Source organism: Gallus gallus, chromosome 6, assembly GCF_016699485.2.
Source record: "Gallus gallus isolate bGalGal1 chromosome 6, bGalGal1.mat.broiler.GRCg7b, whole genome shotgun sequence".
Taxonomy (NCBI): Eukaryota; Metazoa; Chordata; class Aves; order Galliformes; family Phasianidae; genus Gallus; species Gallus gallus.
Window position 1 is genome coordinate 14,512,474 of NC_052537.1, and position 16,476 is coordinate 14,528,949.

A 16,476-nucleotide genomic window follows, 5' to 3' on the forward strand; every position below is an offset into this window, starting at 1 on the left:
GGTTGCCAAACCTCATGAGGTAGCGACAGTCTGTAAGGATGTATTCAGTTCCGTATAATTAACAGCAATCTCTGTTTTGCAAATATGTTTTCCATGGAATTGAGCCCACATAACAGTGCAAGAGTGAAATCAGATTCTTCATAAAAGTAAAATGCTTTTGCTGAACAACAGAATACTTTTTAAAAAAACAGTGTTTTAAGTTCTGCACATTGTATTATGTGTCTGAGAAGTGACAGTGCTGGCTTACATTTCTCTTCTAATTATACAATATTTCTTAATCTGAGAACACAGTTATATGTGTGTTCAGAATTGCATCTCTGTGCTTACACATGTATTTTCATGTGTATCCTGATGTGTTTGTCACAGGCTATTTAGAATAAAAGCAACCAATTTTACTCTCTAAAGGTTAAAAATATGTAATTGTATTAGAGGAATGGAAAATGCACACAATCTCGGGAAAGCTTGCTTATATCTGTATGGAATATGCCATAAGACATACACTGCTATGGAAGTTTAGTGCTTGATAATTAGATCTCACATGTGAAATGATCACTTACTGAATTCCGAAAGTGAGTGTAAGAGGATGATGTTTCTTAAACAATTTTATTGGAGGGGAGATAAACATTATTAATAGGTTTTAGTCTTATTCCATTGTTTGTAAAGATGCTTGATGCAGGCAAGTAGATACATAAAGAATTTTTCCAGTGTTAGTGAGTAGTTTAAAAATAGAACTGAATGGTTTTAAATTGTATGAATACATGCTTGACCAGTGGGTTGTGTAGGGAGATAGGTCTCTGCAGATCTATTTTATCACCTTAAAATTGTTTCAGTGGAGGGATACCAAAGATAGAAGTACAAGATTTGACCAAAAAACAGTGACTCCAAGGTAAGACTGATAATTTTCAAGACATATTTCCAACATGATATGTAGCTTTTTTTTTTTTTTTTTGAAGTTTTGCTAATAAGATACATGCTCTCCACGAATGATTTTAAATCCATCTGAACTCTCATGAGTATGTATGCTTATTGCTAGATATTGGATGTTCTATTATTAGCAAAGACCAGAGAAACACCAAGATAAACTATGGTTCTGCTCTTACTGATTTTCTTCTCCATATCACTCATAGTAGAAGCAAGCAGAGATGGGAATGGATAGATTGTTACTAAGTACTTGAACCTAGTTAAAGAGTACGTTCAAATAACTCCTATAATTCACATATAATTACATTTTGCTGATAGAAGTAGATTTTATGCTTGAATACAAATGGCAAGCATGTGGATGCTATTTATGTATCTGCCCATTTAACAGATAATGTTTCTATCTGATGGTAAACTACCCAAAAATACCAAAACCCATGCCAACTTGCTTAAATAATTTTGAGCTATTGTCTATTCAGACTTATCCATGGAAACTTCAAGGCAATTCAAACATATGCAAATAATGCTGCAAGATTGTCAGTCCATAAACTACTTCCTACTTAACCACCTTTCCTCTTAATACGTAACAAAATAGAAGAAAATAGAAGATCTTACAGGCTCAGTAGTATACGTTCTTCTCAATAATATACTCATTCATAATGAAACAAGCATTTGGAGAAGATCACAGCTGCATATTTTTACAAAAAAAAAAGAAGAAGAAGAAGAAGAATGTTTGGAGGTATTAAATGATCTTTTTGTTCAATGAACTTTGATATGTCAGAAGATTAAGGATCACCATTTGAAGTCAAAACCATCTTAGGAAATTAAACCTGTTAGCCCTGTTTTCAGAGGTGCTATACCTGATTTAAAATGCGTAGCACCTCAGCAGTTCTAAGTGTCCAACTACTTTTATGTAGGTTCATAAACACCATATTAATTCCATAACTATGATTGCACAATTTTGAAGTGCTGACTATTCTTCTATTATTCCTTATTTATTTTAACAGCAACAGAGCGTTACACCTCCTCTGTCATTTTCAGGAGATTCAAGGGAATAAACATCTTCCACAGCTAGTAAATCTCAAAACCATTATCAACAGGTGGGAAATAAGAGTTGTCTCAAACACACTTACCCTAGGATGGGATTATTGCTTAAAGATGATAATATTGTGGAATAATCCTTTTATAAGTATTCTTTTATAAAAAGATACTTTTTTAGGGGAAAAGTAAAGAAAATTACAGGTATGAACCTTTATTTCAACTGTAGAAACCGATACTTTAAGTTTTAAGGTCTGTAATTCCACATGCTGTCAAAATTGATTCATGGTTTGAAATAATTTTTAATACAAGGACATTAATTTACATTTTTTCTTACTATTTAGAAGTAAAGAATGCAGCTAGATCAAGTTACCCAAAAAGCTCATATCAATTCAAGAATACAACTACTATTGCACTGGTTGGTGCCAAGTCCACTGAAGGAGCCCCGGAACCTGTTCCACTTGTTAATAACCGTAAAGGGAGCCTCTTCCTGCCCAACAATCCCTCGCTGCTGCAACTTAATTTACTGAATTCTGTTGAACAAGGAAAATCTACCTACTGTAGATTGCAAAGGGCACTCAGCTTGCCTGTAAAATATCGCTACCACTCCCAAAAGCCCGGGTTGAACCAAGATCTCCGTAGGTAGCCCCATAGTTGGATGCATAAAGCAATTTCTATTGGTTTGTGCATGGTTTTGCAGTCTGTTTTCAATGTGACTATGACATTACTAATACTCTGTTAAGTGCTTACAGATGTGGGTTTCTCCAAAAGTGGTGATTAATAAGTTAATCAAGATAGCTAGTCAACTAATGTTCCTGGGTGGTTTGTGCTTTATCTTTCTTATGGTTTAATTGCTCTGATGCACTTACATTCTAGGCAAAATGAGTTTACCAGCTCTTACAGTTTGTGTGATGTTCAGTAACATAAATGGTATTTCAAATCACAGTTCTTTTTGTGGTCCAAATATGGTGTCTATAAGCTGTGCTTCTCTTGACCTGGGAGATACAGTGAAAGAGACAGATTTATTAAAAAAAAAAAAAAAAAAAAAAAAGGAAAAAGTTATGAGCTTGTCTTTCAGAAACAGTGGACATTCCCTTTATTTTACTTAAAAAATGAAATGAGAATAAAAGTCAAGTAATATGTTGTTACAGATGTTCAACTCCACATTAAGGCTGTTAAAATTACCAGCACATCTTAAATCAATTCATGGATCACTGTCTGGAGGTTATGTCATTGAGATAATGAATTCTCTTTACTCAAGAATAAGCAAACATGTTAAAACATCAGTGTAACTTTAAATTAAACTCCAGCATAAACCAGAGTATCTGAAGCCTCATTAGATTTGCCTGACATTTTTCTATCACTGAGTCGTCCTGAACTGCAAAACTATTAGATTCTGTGCCTGATAGACAAGTGAGCACTGGATTGTTACAACACTACGTTAAGTTTTATACTTAGGGATGTGCAAAACAAGCTCTTGAAATTTATTAGAACTCAGAGGCTGGATTGAATTCAAATTCTATAATGTGTCCTACTCTTGAACTTATTTGCACTTTCCCAAAAGCAGGTAAGGAATGTTTCCGTAATATAATATGACTGTATTTTAAAACAACTCCTGTAGCATAAATTCATCAGATATACTAAGAATGGGGGCACATTCTCAGTTACAAAAGCACTAAGTCAAATATAGAATATCAGAGTTGAGTTGTCATATATCACAGCCCATTATTCAAATGTGGTTGTCTTTCTTAAGAACAAGCACATCAAAGACTCCCTTTTAAATTAATGCAGGCAAAAACCATGAAACTAAAATGATATTTTATGACTTTACTAAAAATTTTGCTGGATCTATTTCTTCAAATATGCAGGAAATATATAATTTTATCTGAAGGATAATCATTAAATATGTTTTATACCCTACTTATTACTAAGAAGTGAGTGATCATTGCAATGCTTTTAGGAACCAAACCATAACGGTCCCCATTCCATTCCATTCATATTCTTCAGCTGCATTGATTCTCTTCTCTTGCTCTGATGGAGCTGCATCTCTAAAACTGCAAAAACACTATGAACTGTGTACCGATTTCATTGAAAAACAAAATCTTGTTTGAATGTAATATGATTAACGTAGATTATCTTTCATTACTGCAATAAAAATAAATGGCCTCATGGCTTAAGAAGGGCATTACTTTAGTTACAAATTGAGATCTCAGAAAGATTTGCTGACATGTGTTATCTAGTGAGCCACATTAACCTTGGTCTTTATAGGCAGTTAGTGATAGTAACATAGTTTGAATATGACAAGCACATATCAAAAGGAGGAGTTTATTTACTGTAGATTCTGTGTCAAAATAACAGCAGACTGCTAGAAATCTATATGTGGTTACTCTAAATGATTACTACTAAGATTTTCTTTTAAAATTGGGTGGCAAAATAGTATCAGCTGTTAGCACTGGAGAACATTAATGTTGGACCTTATAGTACAAAAGATTTTTTTGTGTTCTACGTTTAGTATTTGAAAGGCTTGGATGAGTCTTTTTAACTAGCTGAAAACTTGATAAAGTACTCTTATTTACTAGTGTTTTTATTGTTCACAGAAATATTTCTGGATATAACACAATCTACAGTTGTACTCCTTTAAGATTTTGCATGTGGTCATGATAGGTATATATTAAAATATTAAAATAATATAGCAGTACACTTTACTTAGGGTACAATGCAGAATCTATTGACAGTCATTCTGTAGCTCCACTGTAGCCAATAAAATAAAGTAAAATTTAGAGTTATTACTACCAGGAGAATGAAACATATCAATTGTATCTTTATTATAATCAGAAACAAAAAGATATTACAAACAAAATAATTCTGAAAACACACACTCTTGGTTATGAACAACTGAATAGTGAATTGATCTAGCTTAAAACCAGAAGGAAAATGTCACAGAAAGAAAATTTCAAATTGCATAATCTTGAGAATTTTTTATGAGCTTATCTATCTCCCAGCCAAACAAAGAATGGAACTGAACTAGCAATCAATAAGCATCAAAAATCAAGTCAAGTCAGAAGGGGATGGCTTTGTCTTTGTGAATGCTGCCTGAGAAGAAAAGAAAGTTAAATTAGTGAAATTAATCATAATGACACAGTCATTGCTCTTATATTATGTGCAACCATTTACACAACTACTTGGGGCATTTTTTTGTTAGGTTTTTTTTTTGATTGTTTGTTTCTTTCTTTCTTTGTTTTCATTTTAAATGCCATAGTTTGCTTCAATTGCCTGGGTGTGTTAGGTAATGCCAGGTCATTTAAAAAGACAGCACATCTGTCTTTTCAGATCTTTTAGTCTTTTCAGATTGTTTAGATAAACAATCCTTTAGTTTTGACCAAGGCAAAATGAACTTTCATAGCTAAAAACTAGACATAACAGACTAGAACACAGACTGTAATAAAATATTGCCAGAAAAGGGCCAAAGGAGAAGAATATTACTTAATTTGTCCTCAGGTGAATGTAGGGTGGCACATATCCAGGTTTATAGTCTTGGTGTTCCTCCAATGTAGCTCACTGCAAACTGATTTTTTTCCAGCTTCTGCTTGTGCACTGCTAATGTATATTAAGCTCTTTTAATTCAGCTGCTACTACTACTACTACTAATCTCTTTCCTTTTAGCAGATTTCTAGATGTCAGTTGTATTACCTTCTAGTTCATTTTCCAGTTAACAATAGTAAGAAATAAGTCTATTTTTCCTTCTTTCCATTAGAATAATTCAGCATTAGTGTGAATATGAGATAGAAAGCATAATTCCCTTTGCTAGCAAATGTAAACCTTGTGTGCAGATTATTAAGTACAGTAATGATCTTGAACCAGTAATGATGGTGGTTAATTCTTGTAGAGGAGCTATTAGGAAGCTGCATTTGTTTAAGCAATACACATTGTGGCTAGGTTATCTAAGAACAGTTTATGATTGACAAAATTATGAGTGATTTTACATCTGGAAACTGATCTGTCTTTGAAGGTGCACCTCATCCTCATTAAAAATTGCGTAACATATGCATCCTCTGTTACACAGGTATTGTCTCCCCACTACCATTCAACCTCATTCTGTTCAATCCTGTTACAACTCCCTTTTGTGAGAAGGGTGGAGTGATGAGGTCTGACTTGTGCTGGAGTTCTGTGCACAATGGCAGGCTGCACTCACGGTCCTGACTAACTGAATCATTGAACATAAAGGCATTGAATATTTTACATCTCTTCATGAAGACTCCGTTATTTGGCATGTGAGGAGCAAGAACCAACTGGTGTCTGGCTCATTAGCAAAAGCAGGCTGGCAGCTGTTATGTTTGTATTGCAAATAGTACTTTATCTTTCTGGAAATATAGTAGAGCACTAATTCTACTTTTCTGTAGCACAAATTAACTAAAAATAACATTCAGAATAACCCAACTGTGGTTCCCCCCCCATGTTTTTGAAGTCTGAAACCAATTTGAACGCCTTTGTTCAAAACCCTGGTACTCTTACCTGCTTCTCCTTCAAACAAATTTCTCTGACTAACATGTATTTGATTTTTATTACTGTTAGGCCTATGTTAGCAATGAAGTATCAGTGCGTGAATGGACATAGAGTGTGTGTTCTTTGCTACTTCACTTGTATTTCATATGGCATGTAGAACAGTGCTTAATCTCATGAGTTCCTTATATTTCCAGTTGAAGATGAGCAGCCGTCAACACTATCACCCAAAAAAAAGCAACGAAATGGAGGCATGCGAAATTCACCCAACTCCTCACCCAAACTGATGAGGTAAGACTGTAAGAAACTCATATCTTCATCTCCTTTCTTCTTCTCTTCTTCTTCTCCTCCCCCCACATCAAAAAATAAGGGGAGGCGGTGGAAAAAAAGATTGTTAGATGGTTTCTGAAAGGCTGAAGTATTTATTCTGTCAGCTTGTCAGCAGTTAATGATAGAGCTGAAAAAAATTCTGTCATGAAAAACAGTTTGAAAAGCTGTTTGAAAAATACATAGGCTTTAAAGTCTTAGCTGTCACCCTGTCCTGCCCGTGTGTAGTTCTTAAACAGCAGTGGCACTAATGATAGCACTAACCAATCAGAGGAACTCGTGTGGTTAGTTTGCCTTAGGCAATTCTCTTTTTGTTGGATTCCCTCTGAGTACTGTTTTCTGTACTTAAGGCCATATGTGAGATGTATCATCACAATCAAAAATGAACCTGAATATTACCTTCCTTTTATCCTGTCGATTGAAATCAAATTTCTGTTAATTGATTTAGACTGATAAAAAAAAGTCTAATAATCCATGTACTTGCCAAAGCAAAGTTCAAAACTAATGCAGTTTTACTCAGGCTAAAAGCACGTTAATTATGAAATACAAGGATTTTTTTAAAAGGTAGTATATACTCTAAAAGTAGGTAATGAAAACATCATTGTTAGTGATATTTTCCCCCTGTTGCTATTTGTACATTACTTTACACTTGTAATATCTTTGTATTATTATGTAGTTCTCTTCCATAGGACAATTTTCCTCTAAGAGAGTTGTTAAAACTAGAACTGCAATAGGAAATTGGAATCGATTAATATAATATGGTGTATGCATTCTGTCTACTGTACTTTACCCTTTGGCTGCTCAAGTCAGTCGGAACAGGATCAAATAGTAGGCATGAAGCTTTCTGCAAGGAGGCTGTTCCTCCTCTATTTTGCATATCTGAAGCGGTCAGCCTCGAATCTTAGTCCATAATTGTATCCAGAACTAAGTAGCATAGCAGAGATTTTCTACTACATACATATAGAGGCACTTACATACAGTTTGGGGTTTGGGTGTATGTATAACAGTAGCTGTTCTGCATTTGCAGAAATTAAAGGGGAAAAAAATGACATGAATGTATGCCTATTTATATAAAGCGATTCATGTATTTTCTTTTATTATTGACATTGTTTTGTTCCTTTAACAACTCTGGATATATCTAGGTAATATTCCTCTTTACACTTTAGTCAGTAGACTAGAAATTTTGTTTGGCCATTTAAAGGAGCATCCTTTTTTGTTAATTGTTACAGCAATATAGGGCATATTCAAGGATATAACTTCTACAAGTCTTCTCCATTTCTGTCTAGACTACAGAACCAAAAGTGAGATTAATTCATAGAGGAAAATGCACCCAGCTGAGTCTTTTTTTTTTTTTTTTTTTTCATATTGACCATCTATTTCTGTTAAATGTATCATTAAAAGTTCTTTGCCTTCCTGTTTGCTCAGCCTTGCCCATATGAGACTGATTTACATGCTTGTTTACAGTTTATGAGGAGGAATAAAATGAGCATACTGGCAAGCTTCTCATTTTTATGATGCCAGTTGTCATCCTATCATCATTTTCAGTTTACTTACCTTTGGACAGTCTTCTTATCTAGCAGTAACAGTTTTAACCATTTATAGTTTTAAAATTGTGGGAGATTGCCTCATGACCAAATCCTAATTTGGGGAAAGTAAAAATAAAAAGGGAGAAAGGAAGAGAGAGAAAGAGCTGAAACATTTGGAGCTGAGTGCACTGTCCCTGTTTGCTATGTAAAGTATGCCTCATTTCTTTGATCTTGAGTAATAATAATTCTGGGGAGTTATACTGTTTTCATATGCTTCAAAGCTGTGTCAAAGTTTTGCTGCTTAAGGGTACTTCTTTATTCTATTGGCTCTTGGGTACTGAGATGACAGGTCCTCTGTACTAGGTGCAGGCTTTTTCAAGTCATAGCCTTCAGCAAAACATCAAATTACCAAATACAGGGTAACATACTTCTACACAAATGCCTTTCCAGTAGATATATTATACCATATATATTAAATACTTTAGTGTTACATGGTACATTTTATGTGCAATAGAAAGTGATGGTTTGAGGTAGCCTTAGGGGTACTTTTTTCCACAAGCAGAAAAAGCTAGTGTATACCGTATCAAGTATGGTTTTTACAGGACTTTCTGCCCGAAGGCCTTTGTAAATAAGTAATGATCAACAGATTGGCTGTGGGTTTTTGAAAAGCATGCCTGTGTCAGTTTGCATGATGGGGGAAGATTTTCAAAGTGGAGCCTGCTTTCATTGCCTGCTGAAGAGGGACTGAGGGAGAGTAGTCGTCCTGAGCCTGAGCTGTCTGCTCAGTAGCACATCAGAATTGCTAAATACAGGTCGAGCAGCAAGCAGAGAACTTGCTAGGCTTCTGGATCCAGACACTGTTTTCTTCTCTCTTGCTGCTAAATTTATTCACCAGGCCTGTCTTGGCACACTCAGCCTTCCCCCAGACCCGATGGTTTCCTTGTCTTACCCTTTATCTACATCATCTTAACTTTGTTTCAAGGTGCTAAATAAGAGAAAACCGACTGAATCTGAGATAAACAGTTTAGCTTTGTGTACAATGGCCAGGCACCATTCAGCTACTTGATAAACAAAAGTGGGTTGTGTTATCTGCAGTTTTGTATACTTGCAAATTTCCAAAGTGACAATTACTTGCTTTCCTGCCCAGAAATATTCATTCTATCAACTAAAAGTACACAAGAAGTAAATCAGCTAAAACGCTGTCATATCTTCAGCTGATATTCATCTGTGCAGTGTCTTTCCTGAATTTACATTAAAAGCTTGTTTTCAAAGGCAGCTTCACCCCTATTCTCCAACAGAAACAGCTGGCAGACTGTTTTCTCATCTGTGGTCCTGGGTCTATAGGAGACCTGGAGAACAGGAAAACTAATAGAGCTTATAGAGGTAATAGTATGTGGAAATTTATTTTTCAAATTGTAATCAGGGCTGCAACTACAGAATCAGTTTCTGAGCAGCCTAACAGTTAAGATAATGTTAAAATGCTGCATAGATTTTAGATTTCCATAGTAGCTGGAGCAAATCAGGGAAGAAGGTATAATGTCTTGAGGCACAGCTTTTGGATTCTTGCTATCATTTGAGCAGAAGAGAGGACAGAATCCATATCATAGGCATTCCCTGGGAGATCGTGACTTAGAGATCTGCCTATTTAGACCCGGCCAGAAGGTGGGTGTCTTTGAGATTCATTGACACATAAGTAGAAATCTCTATTATCAAACCTGATGCTGATAGCGGGAATAAAGACATCTTTTCAAAGCCACCTTTTGATACTGTTTTCTTTAGATGTCTATAAGTTACTAAATGAAAAAAAAAAAAAAATAGTAGCTATACGAATATCCTCTGCATACATCACATGTAGTTAAGATTCACATTTGGAAGTCACTGTTCTAACTGACTCCTGCATCACATCAGATGAGATCACACTGATGCAACGCTGGAAGAATCCAGTGGTCAATCAGGAGCAATAAATGCAAATTAACTAGAAAAAATATTGAACCACTCTGCACTGTCATGATTACTTTCTACCTGTTTTTCTTCAGCAGAAGGCTGCCCCATTAAACACACAAGAACATGGGTCTTGTTGAAATATAATTTAAGCTATATCAGGAAAAACAAATAATACTTCTGTGAAGATGTAAACACGAGGGCGTCCTATTACAGTAAGATGTAAAACTGAAATGTAAGCAGAAAGAAAAGAAACTCATGAAAAATAATTGCATATCAAGTTTCCTTATTCATGAGACAGAGAGGAAAGTGAGACCATTTGATGCCTCTGGTGTCAGGAAGTGAAATCAAATCACCTGTTCATCATCTGACAGTCACAGGTTTTGATTCTTGTTATTGATAAATAGCCACATTAAACATGAGGAGACTATGTTGCCTGAGTATCGAGTAGCAAAGCTAGTTAGTTAAAAAAAAAAAAAAAAGTGTCATTTTCAATTCTAGAGTGACCAATAAAATGTGAAAAGCCCTGGGTTTAAATCAAAAAAGCTCCTTAAAAGAATTGTTGCTGGGGCTCAAGTCCTCACTTAATGCTTTGGTGGCTGCTACTGCATGAGTGGAATACACTGAGTTGAAGGAAATGTCAGCCCAGCTGAATCAAACTACCTCTTAATGCAAGAACAAATAGTACATGACAGGGCCCAAGGGGCCTGAAGAGCAAACAAATAGTTTGTCCCTGTCCACTCTGAACGTGGTGGTGTAGTTGACATAGGCCTCTAGACAAGTAGCATACTCAGCAAAGGGTCATTATCATTAGTGTCCCTGATCACATAAGAACTAGGCATCAGAGGACACTGTGTTTTCAGTGAGATGCCAAGGAGAATTTTGTAAGCCTGAGGATTTTCCTTTATCAAAGATCCAAAATAATTCCCAACCAAACCATAAAACTGGTTCACAGTCCAGCTAAGTAACACAGAAAAAATGAGATTTTGGCATACATTTATGGAAATCTAATGAGATTATTTGTCAGAAAGCGAGGAGGAAACCTTCTGTCTGTTTTCCTGAAGGTGGCTATAATATTCTAAGCATGTGAACAATGACAGTGCACATTCATCTCCTCATCTGCCTAACCAGTGCTATACACAAGTTTCTGCCAGTGCCACTCAGTCCCTGCCACTGTAGTGCTGCACTTTCACTTGCTGCAAAAGTTAGCTTTCCACAGGAAGTGAAAAAAGTGATGAGAGGTCTAGAGGGGGAATATTTCTCAAACAAAAACTGTTAAAATGAGCTTCATCTGATCATTTTCTGAGTCTACCCTAAATCAGGTAAGGTTTGAAGAGGTAAAACTCACTGATTAGCTATAATAACTGTTTCTATCTATGTCCTCCACCTTTGGAAATTTTCATACTGTGCTCTAAATTTATATCCTTTGTTAAGGCTTTACTAAGGCTAACTTTATGCAGTGATAACATGAAATGATAACCAAACTGTGACAAAGCAGGCATTTAATAGCACAATTCACCTCTTGGTTCTGTTTTATGAGTTCACTTCTACCAATAAAAACATCAGGAATAGTTCAGTAGTAACTCTGTTGTCTTAGACCTGCTTTAACAAGTTTATAGAATGAAAGTTTTGCGTGGTAGGGAGTAGTATATGTTAACCCTCTGTTGCTACCATTAGTAGTTGCATTACAAATTACAAGAATAAGAACACTCTCAGATTGAAATGTGAAATCTTCTGCTAATGTTTTTGAGATGAGAGAGTAGTGTCAAGAAAGAAAAGCAGAATTTTCCAGTGGAAAAATCAACAAGGCCTTTTATAAAGTTCAGAGTAAAAGGAGACCCACTCAAATCAAAGCAAGGCAAAGCAAAAGCTCTTCAGCTTTATACAAGGTTTAAAGGAAATAATGAATTTTTGTAATGCTGGTTTGCAGCAGAGGTACTTTTTATCGTAAGGTATAAAGAGTACACTACATTTAAGTAGAAAAAACACTCCTATGTTTTATAATGCCACTTAACTGTGTGTTTATATTTTACAAATGAAAAATTAGTTTTTCAGGTTTTTTCTCCTATCACTCAACAATTGCTACTTCTGCCGCTTGAGCAGATATAAATGGGAAATTTTAAGAACAGAAGATGCACTGGCTGTGTGCCTTGTCTCCTCTTTGTTGAATTTCTTAGATAAAAGTCTGAAAATTAACTATTTTGTTACTTTCTTACATAAAGAGATTCATACTTCAGAAGCATAATCTGAGCATGTCCTGAGGTATCAAGATACTTTAATGAGCAAAATTCTTTCAGTAAGCAGTCCTATATCAGCATCCTTAGTAGTCTTGATAAATTCATGTGAGCTTATCAGTAATTCCTTTGAGGATAAAAAAATGAACAAAAAAAACACACAAAAAACTTTTTAAGTATTTGAGTGGAGGGAAGAAGAAATGGGGAGGAAGGAGGATTGTTCCAACCCATAGGCTGGCACTGGGTACAATCCCTGTATTAGATACATTCTTCTTTGCTGATCTAGGGAAGGAGTAAGGCAAAGTAATGTTGAAGACAGTATTAGTACAGATTCCATACATGACAATAAAAGCAATTAACAGTAAAACCCCAGGTTTTCTTTCTCTAGTTGCATGCAGTTTTCTTCTGTAAAGCACCTTGCATCTGTGCACTGAATCCTTACAAACTTCATTGCTGATTAACCTGTGAAAGTAAAGATCAGTAGGAGTGTCATTAGTATGATACACGCAGGCAACAAATTCTCATTACAAACTAATGCTTTTTCACACAGGCTGCAGAGGGTCACGGGTAATGGCTAATGGTAGCCGACAAATGTTGGGTGTATTAGTCACAAAACATTTGCTGAATTCCATCAGAATGTCGTGACAACCTTCACAGCTAGTCCCAGTGAGCTGCAGGAGTCGGTGAAGTTTGCCTGTGACAAGCTGTCACTCTATCTTGGTTGAGCTTTATAGCACCAGTCAAAGCAGTCAGAGAAGATTGAAGTGACAGAGGCCCACTGAGTAAATAGTGAAACATGCAGCACATCATGAAATATTCAGCCAGGGTGTAAAAGCTCTAAATGCTTTTTTCAATTATTAGCACCTGCACTGGCTGCATACATCTAACACTAACAGCATGTTAATTGCCACAATTTGTTAGGATAGCTGTAGGAGAAATTTCAAAGGCATGAGACATTCTCTAGTGTGCCTTCAATCTAGTCTTCTGCAAACCATGGCTTTCATTCTAAAATTAAGTATGTGTGTGCTTCCACTCACAAACACACACCCACATTCACACACAAAATCAGTTAGGAAAACTCAAAATTCCATGGCCCTTATGCAAAGTGAGGTTTCAAGACCCTGAATCTCAAGTAGCAAACTGCTTACTATCTTCTTGTGTGCAAAACCCTGTCATGGTTTATCTGCATTAGAAGGGTAAAACTGCATACTTTTACAAGAACATGAAAAAGAGAGGTTGTGTTGCTCTTGTGGATGTTTTTGCCTTTGATTTTATATAAGGGTAGAACAAAAAGGAGTCAAGTCATTTTATTAATGATGTGAAAATACTACACGTTTTCATAAAACATCAGGGTCTGTACTGTTCCTGTGGTAATCTAGTTCCTAGCTCCCAAAATACAGAAGTCCACTGGAGATCTGTGAGTGTATATTGCTCTCATGCACAATTGCACGTAAGTGATAGCTGCAGGGTTAAGACAAGGTGACAAAGGATATGCTTACAATTGTCAGTCTTCCCAATTCTGTCCTTCTCCTGTTATTACTCAGAAGATCTATAGTAAAAAACTGCAAGTAGATGAGTTTGCACTAGTTATACTGCAAGGAAAGCAGTATTCCTTAAAATGTAATCTTGGCTTCCTTGTAGCAAGTTTCCTGGAGATAGGATTTATGTTTTTGCTGTTGTCTTCTAGTCAAGTTTTTGGGGGTTGCTACTGTAGCATGGCTTTTGCTACCTTTCTCAAGTTTAATTTATTATAAGTGATGTAACATGCTTTTCAAATTGTATTTTGCTCTTCATTTTAAGTCATGTGTACATAGTATCCACCATGAGAACCAGAGAAGCTATATTTAACTTGAGATTATGAATGTGAGAAATTAAACTTTTTTTTTTTTTTTTTTCCCCCCCCACATGCTTATATTTTCCTAGCTGGAATGACCAGGTGCTTTGCAAGCCAATTGCAAGCCATGAAAACCACCATCAAGTCAAAACAAACATTGTGTGAATTTTTCAAGCTTTTTTCAAGCCATCAAGTTATCTTAATAGCTCTGGAGAACATGACTGCAGCATGGCTACAATGCTAATGCAATTCTTCCAGAATAACCAGCCAATGCAACTCAAGCAGAGTTTGACAGGGCCATCTTCAAGGGTAGGCAGATAGAAAGGCTCTAGAAGCACCCAGTCCCTGATTTGGCTGTAAGGACAACTGTAATGCTTTGTGCAACGTGGATTTTAATGGGAAGAGGACATCCAAACCCCTTAGGCAGATTTTGACAGCACTGGCCTCTGTGTGTCTGTCTTAATTAATTTTGAGTATTTGCAAAACAGGTTTTCATCATCAGATTTATGACAGTATATATATGTCCATAGTAGTAATAGTGTACTATTAATGTAGCAATTCATAAAAAGAGCAGGAGTTAAAAAAAAAAACAACAAGCAAGTTCAGAGATCATTTTTGTTTTTAAATATTTTCTGTCATCTGAGGAAAAAGTTTCACCTTAGTAATAAACAATTTTCAACCTCTGAAGACATCTCCAGCGATTGCTTTACTGAGGATAGAAAATTATTGACTAAAGACATATAAATATTAGCGTAGCTCAGATGCTTCAAATTTATTAAGTACAATTATGTACAAAAAAACAGAGATCCTGAAACATAGGGTGTCACTAGTCTTATCACAGTGTCCTTCTCAGGCAATATTTCATTGCCTTACAACAAAAGTAGTACAGTAGAATCTATTTGCATACTTCCTTGTTGCATGTCCCTTCCTGCTTGCTGTTTTTAAGATTCCCACTTACTGTACTCCAAGAAGTGAAAGTAGAGGATCCAGATAGTTTACTATCTTGCAAATAAGTAAGAAATAAAAATAAAAAAATTATTACCTACAACATCAGTAGGAACTCATACAACTATTCATACCCTCTGCCTCATCCATAGCACTAAACCCTAGTGTAACAAGAAAACAAAATATCCAGGTAAAATTCTAATTTATTTTTGGCATGAATTACTTTGAATATTCCCTTAATAGTATGCAAAGCCCTTATCCAAGAGAGTACTACAATAGACTTAGAGCACTCACACACTAAAACTTGTTTCAGACCTCAAGACAGCAAAACATCACTTGATGTCAGATACCTGTTATCACCTTTCAATTTGTATCCTTTCCATGAAAAAATTAGAGTATCATTAAGTACTCATTTCTGTTAAAACCTCAGCTGATCTGTTTAGTCTCAGAGCAGACAGGGCACACTGATTAGGAAATTAGAATGTGGCATTTTTTTAGGTTGGTTTAATGTAGAGAAGAAGAAAATCTGGAATATTTAATTAGTGAACTTTGCTTTTATTTCAATACTGCTCTAGGAAAGGCTCATGGAGAACTGTCTTGTGCAAGTGTGGGGAAAATATAAAAAAGAAAGCCATCTCACAGCTGATGCTCCTGATGGCTTTCAACATTCAATTTTATATAAATATATATATATATGTATATATATATATATTTTTTTTTTCAACATTCAATTTTATATAAATATATATATATATGTATATATATCTACGTATAAATGCGTATACATCTATATATAAAATACCCAGGCCAGAGTCCTACTAAATATCTGAACGTCAGTACAGCCTTTCACCTTAACCACAGTTGCAGACTTTTCTGTAACGCATGCAGGTATGACAAGCAAGGAACATACTATGAACATCATCACAGTCAGCTCTCAGCCAGAGCTACCATGGTTGCAACTCACTCACTTCTGGGTAAAAGTATACACTCCAGAATGCACTCCAGATATTTTTCTAGAAATTCAAAACAAAGAAAATCTTTTGGTACCACTTTTGCATGAAAAATTCATTCTGTCTCCCACAGAACAAGCATACTTTTGGAAAGCTTTTCAGTACTAAACCTGGAGCAGTGTCTCAGACTCCATGTGGTCCCCTAGAGACTCCCCTGATGCCAATGGGTTGATAGTGAAATATGCTCAAATCTCTTTTCACTT

The 16,476-nt window shown here is 35.6% G+C and overlaps 1 protein-coding gene across 50 annotated transcripts in view; it reads left to right on the top strand.

The window, feature by feature from the left end:
* KCNMA1 (potassium calcium-activated channel subfamily M alpha 1) overlaps positions 1 to 16,476 on the top strand; it is a 443,671-nt gene that overhangs the window by 370,602 nt on the left and 56,593 nt on the right. For 38 of the 50 annotated variants that reach the window (NM_204224.2, XM_015288158.4, XM_025151438.3 and 35 more), the window contains one exon: positions 6,654 to 6,747. In NM_204224.2, the coding sequence (NP_989555.2) occupies positions 6,654 to 6,747 (94 nt within the window). Of the gene's footprint in view, positions 1 to 2,300; positions 2,595 to 6,653; positions 6,748 to 16,476 lie in introns of all 50 variants that reach the window. The other 12 variants (XM_040702202.2, XM_046942681.1, XM_040702201.2 and 9 more) reach the window with 1 other exon arrangement.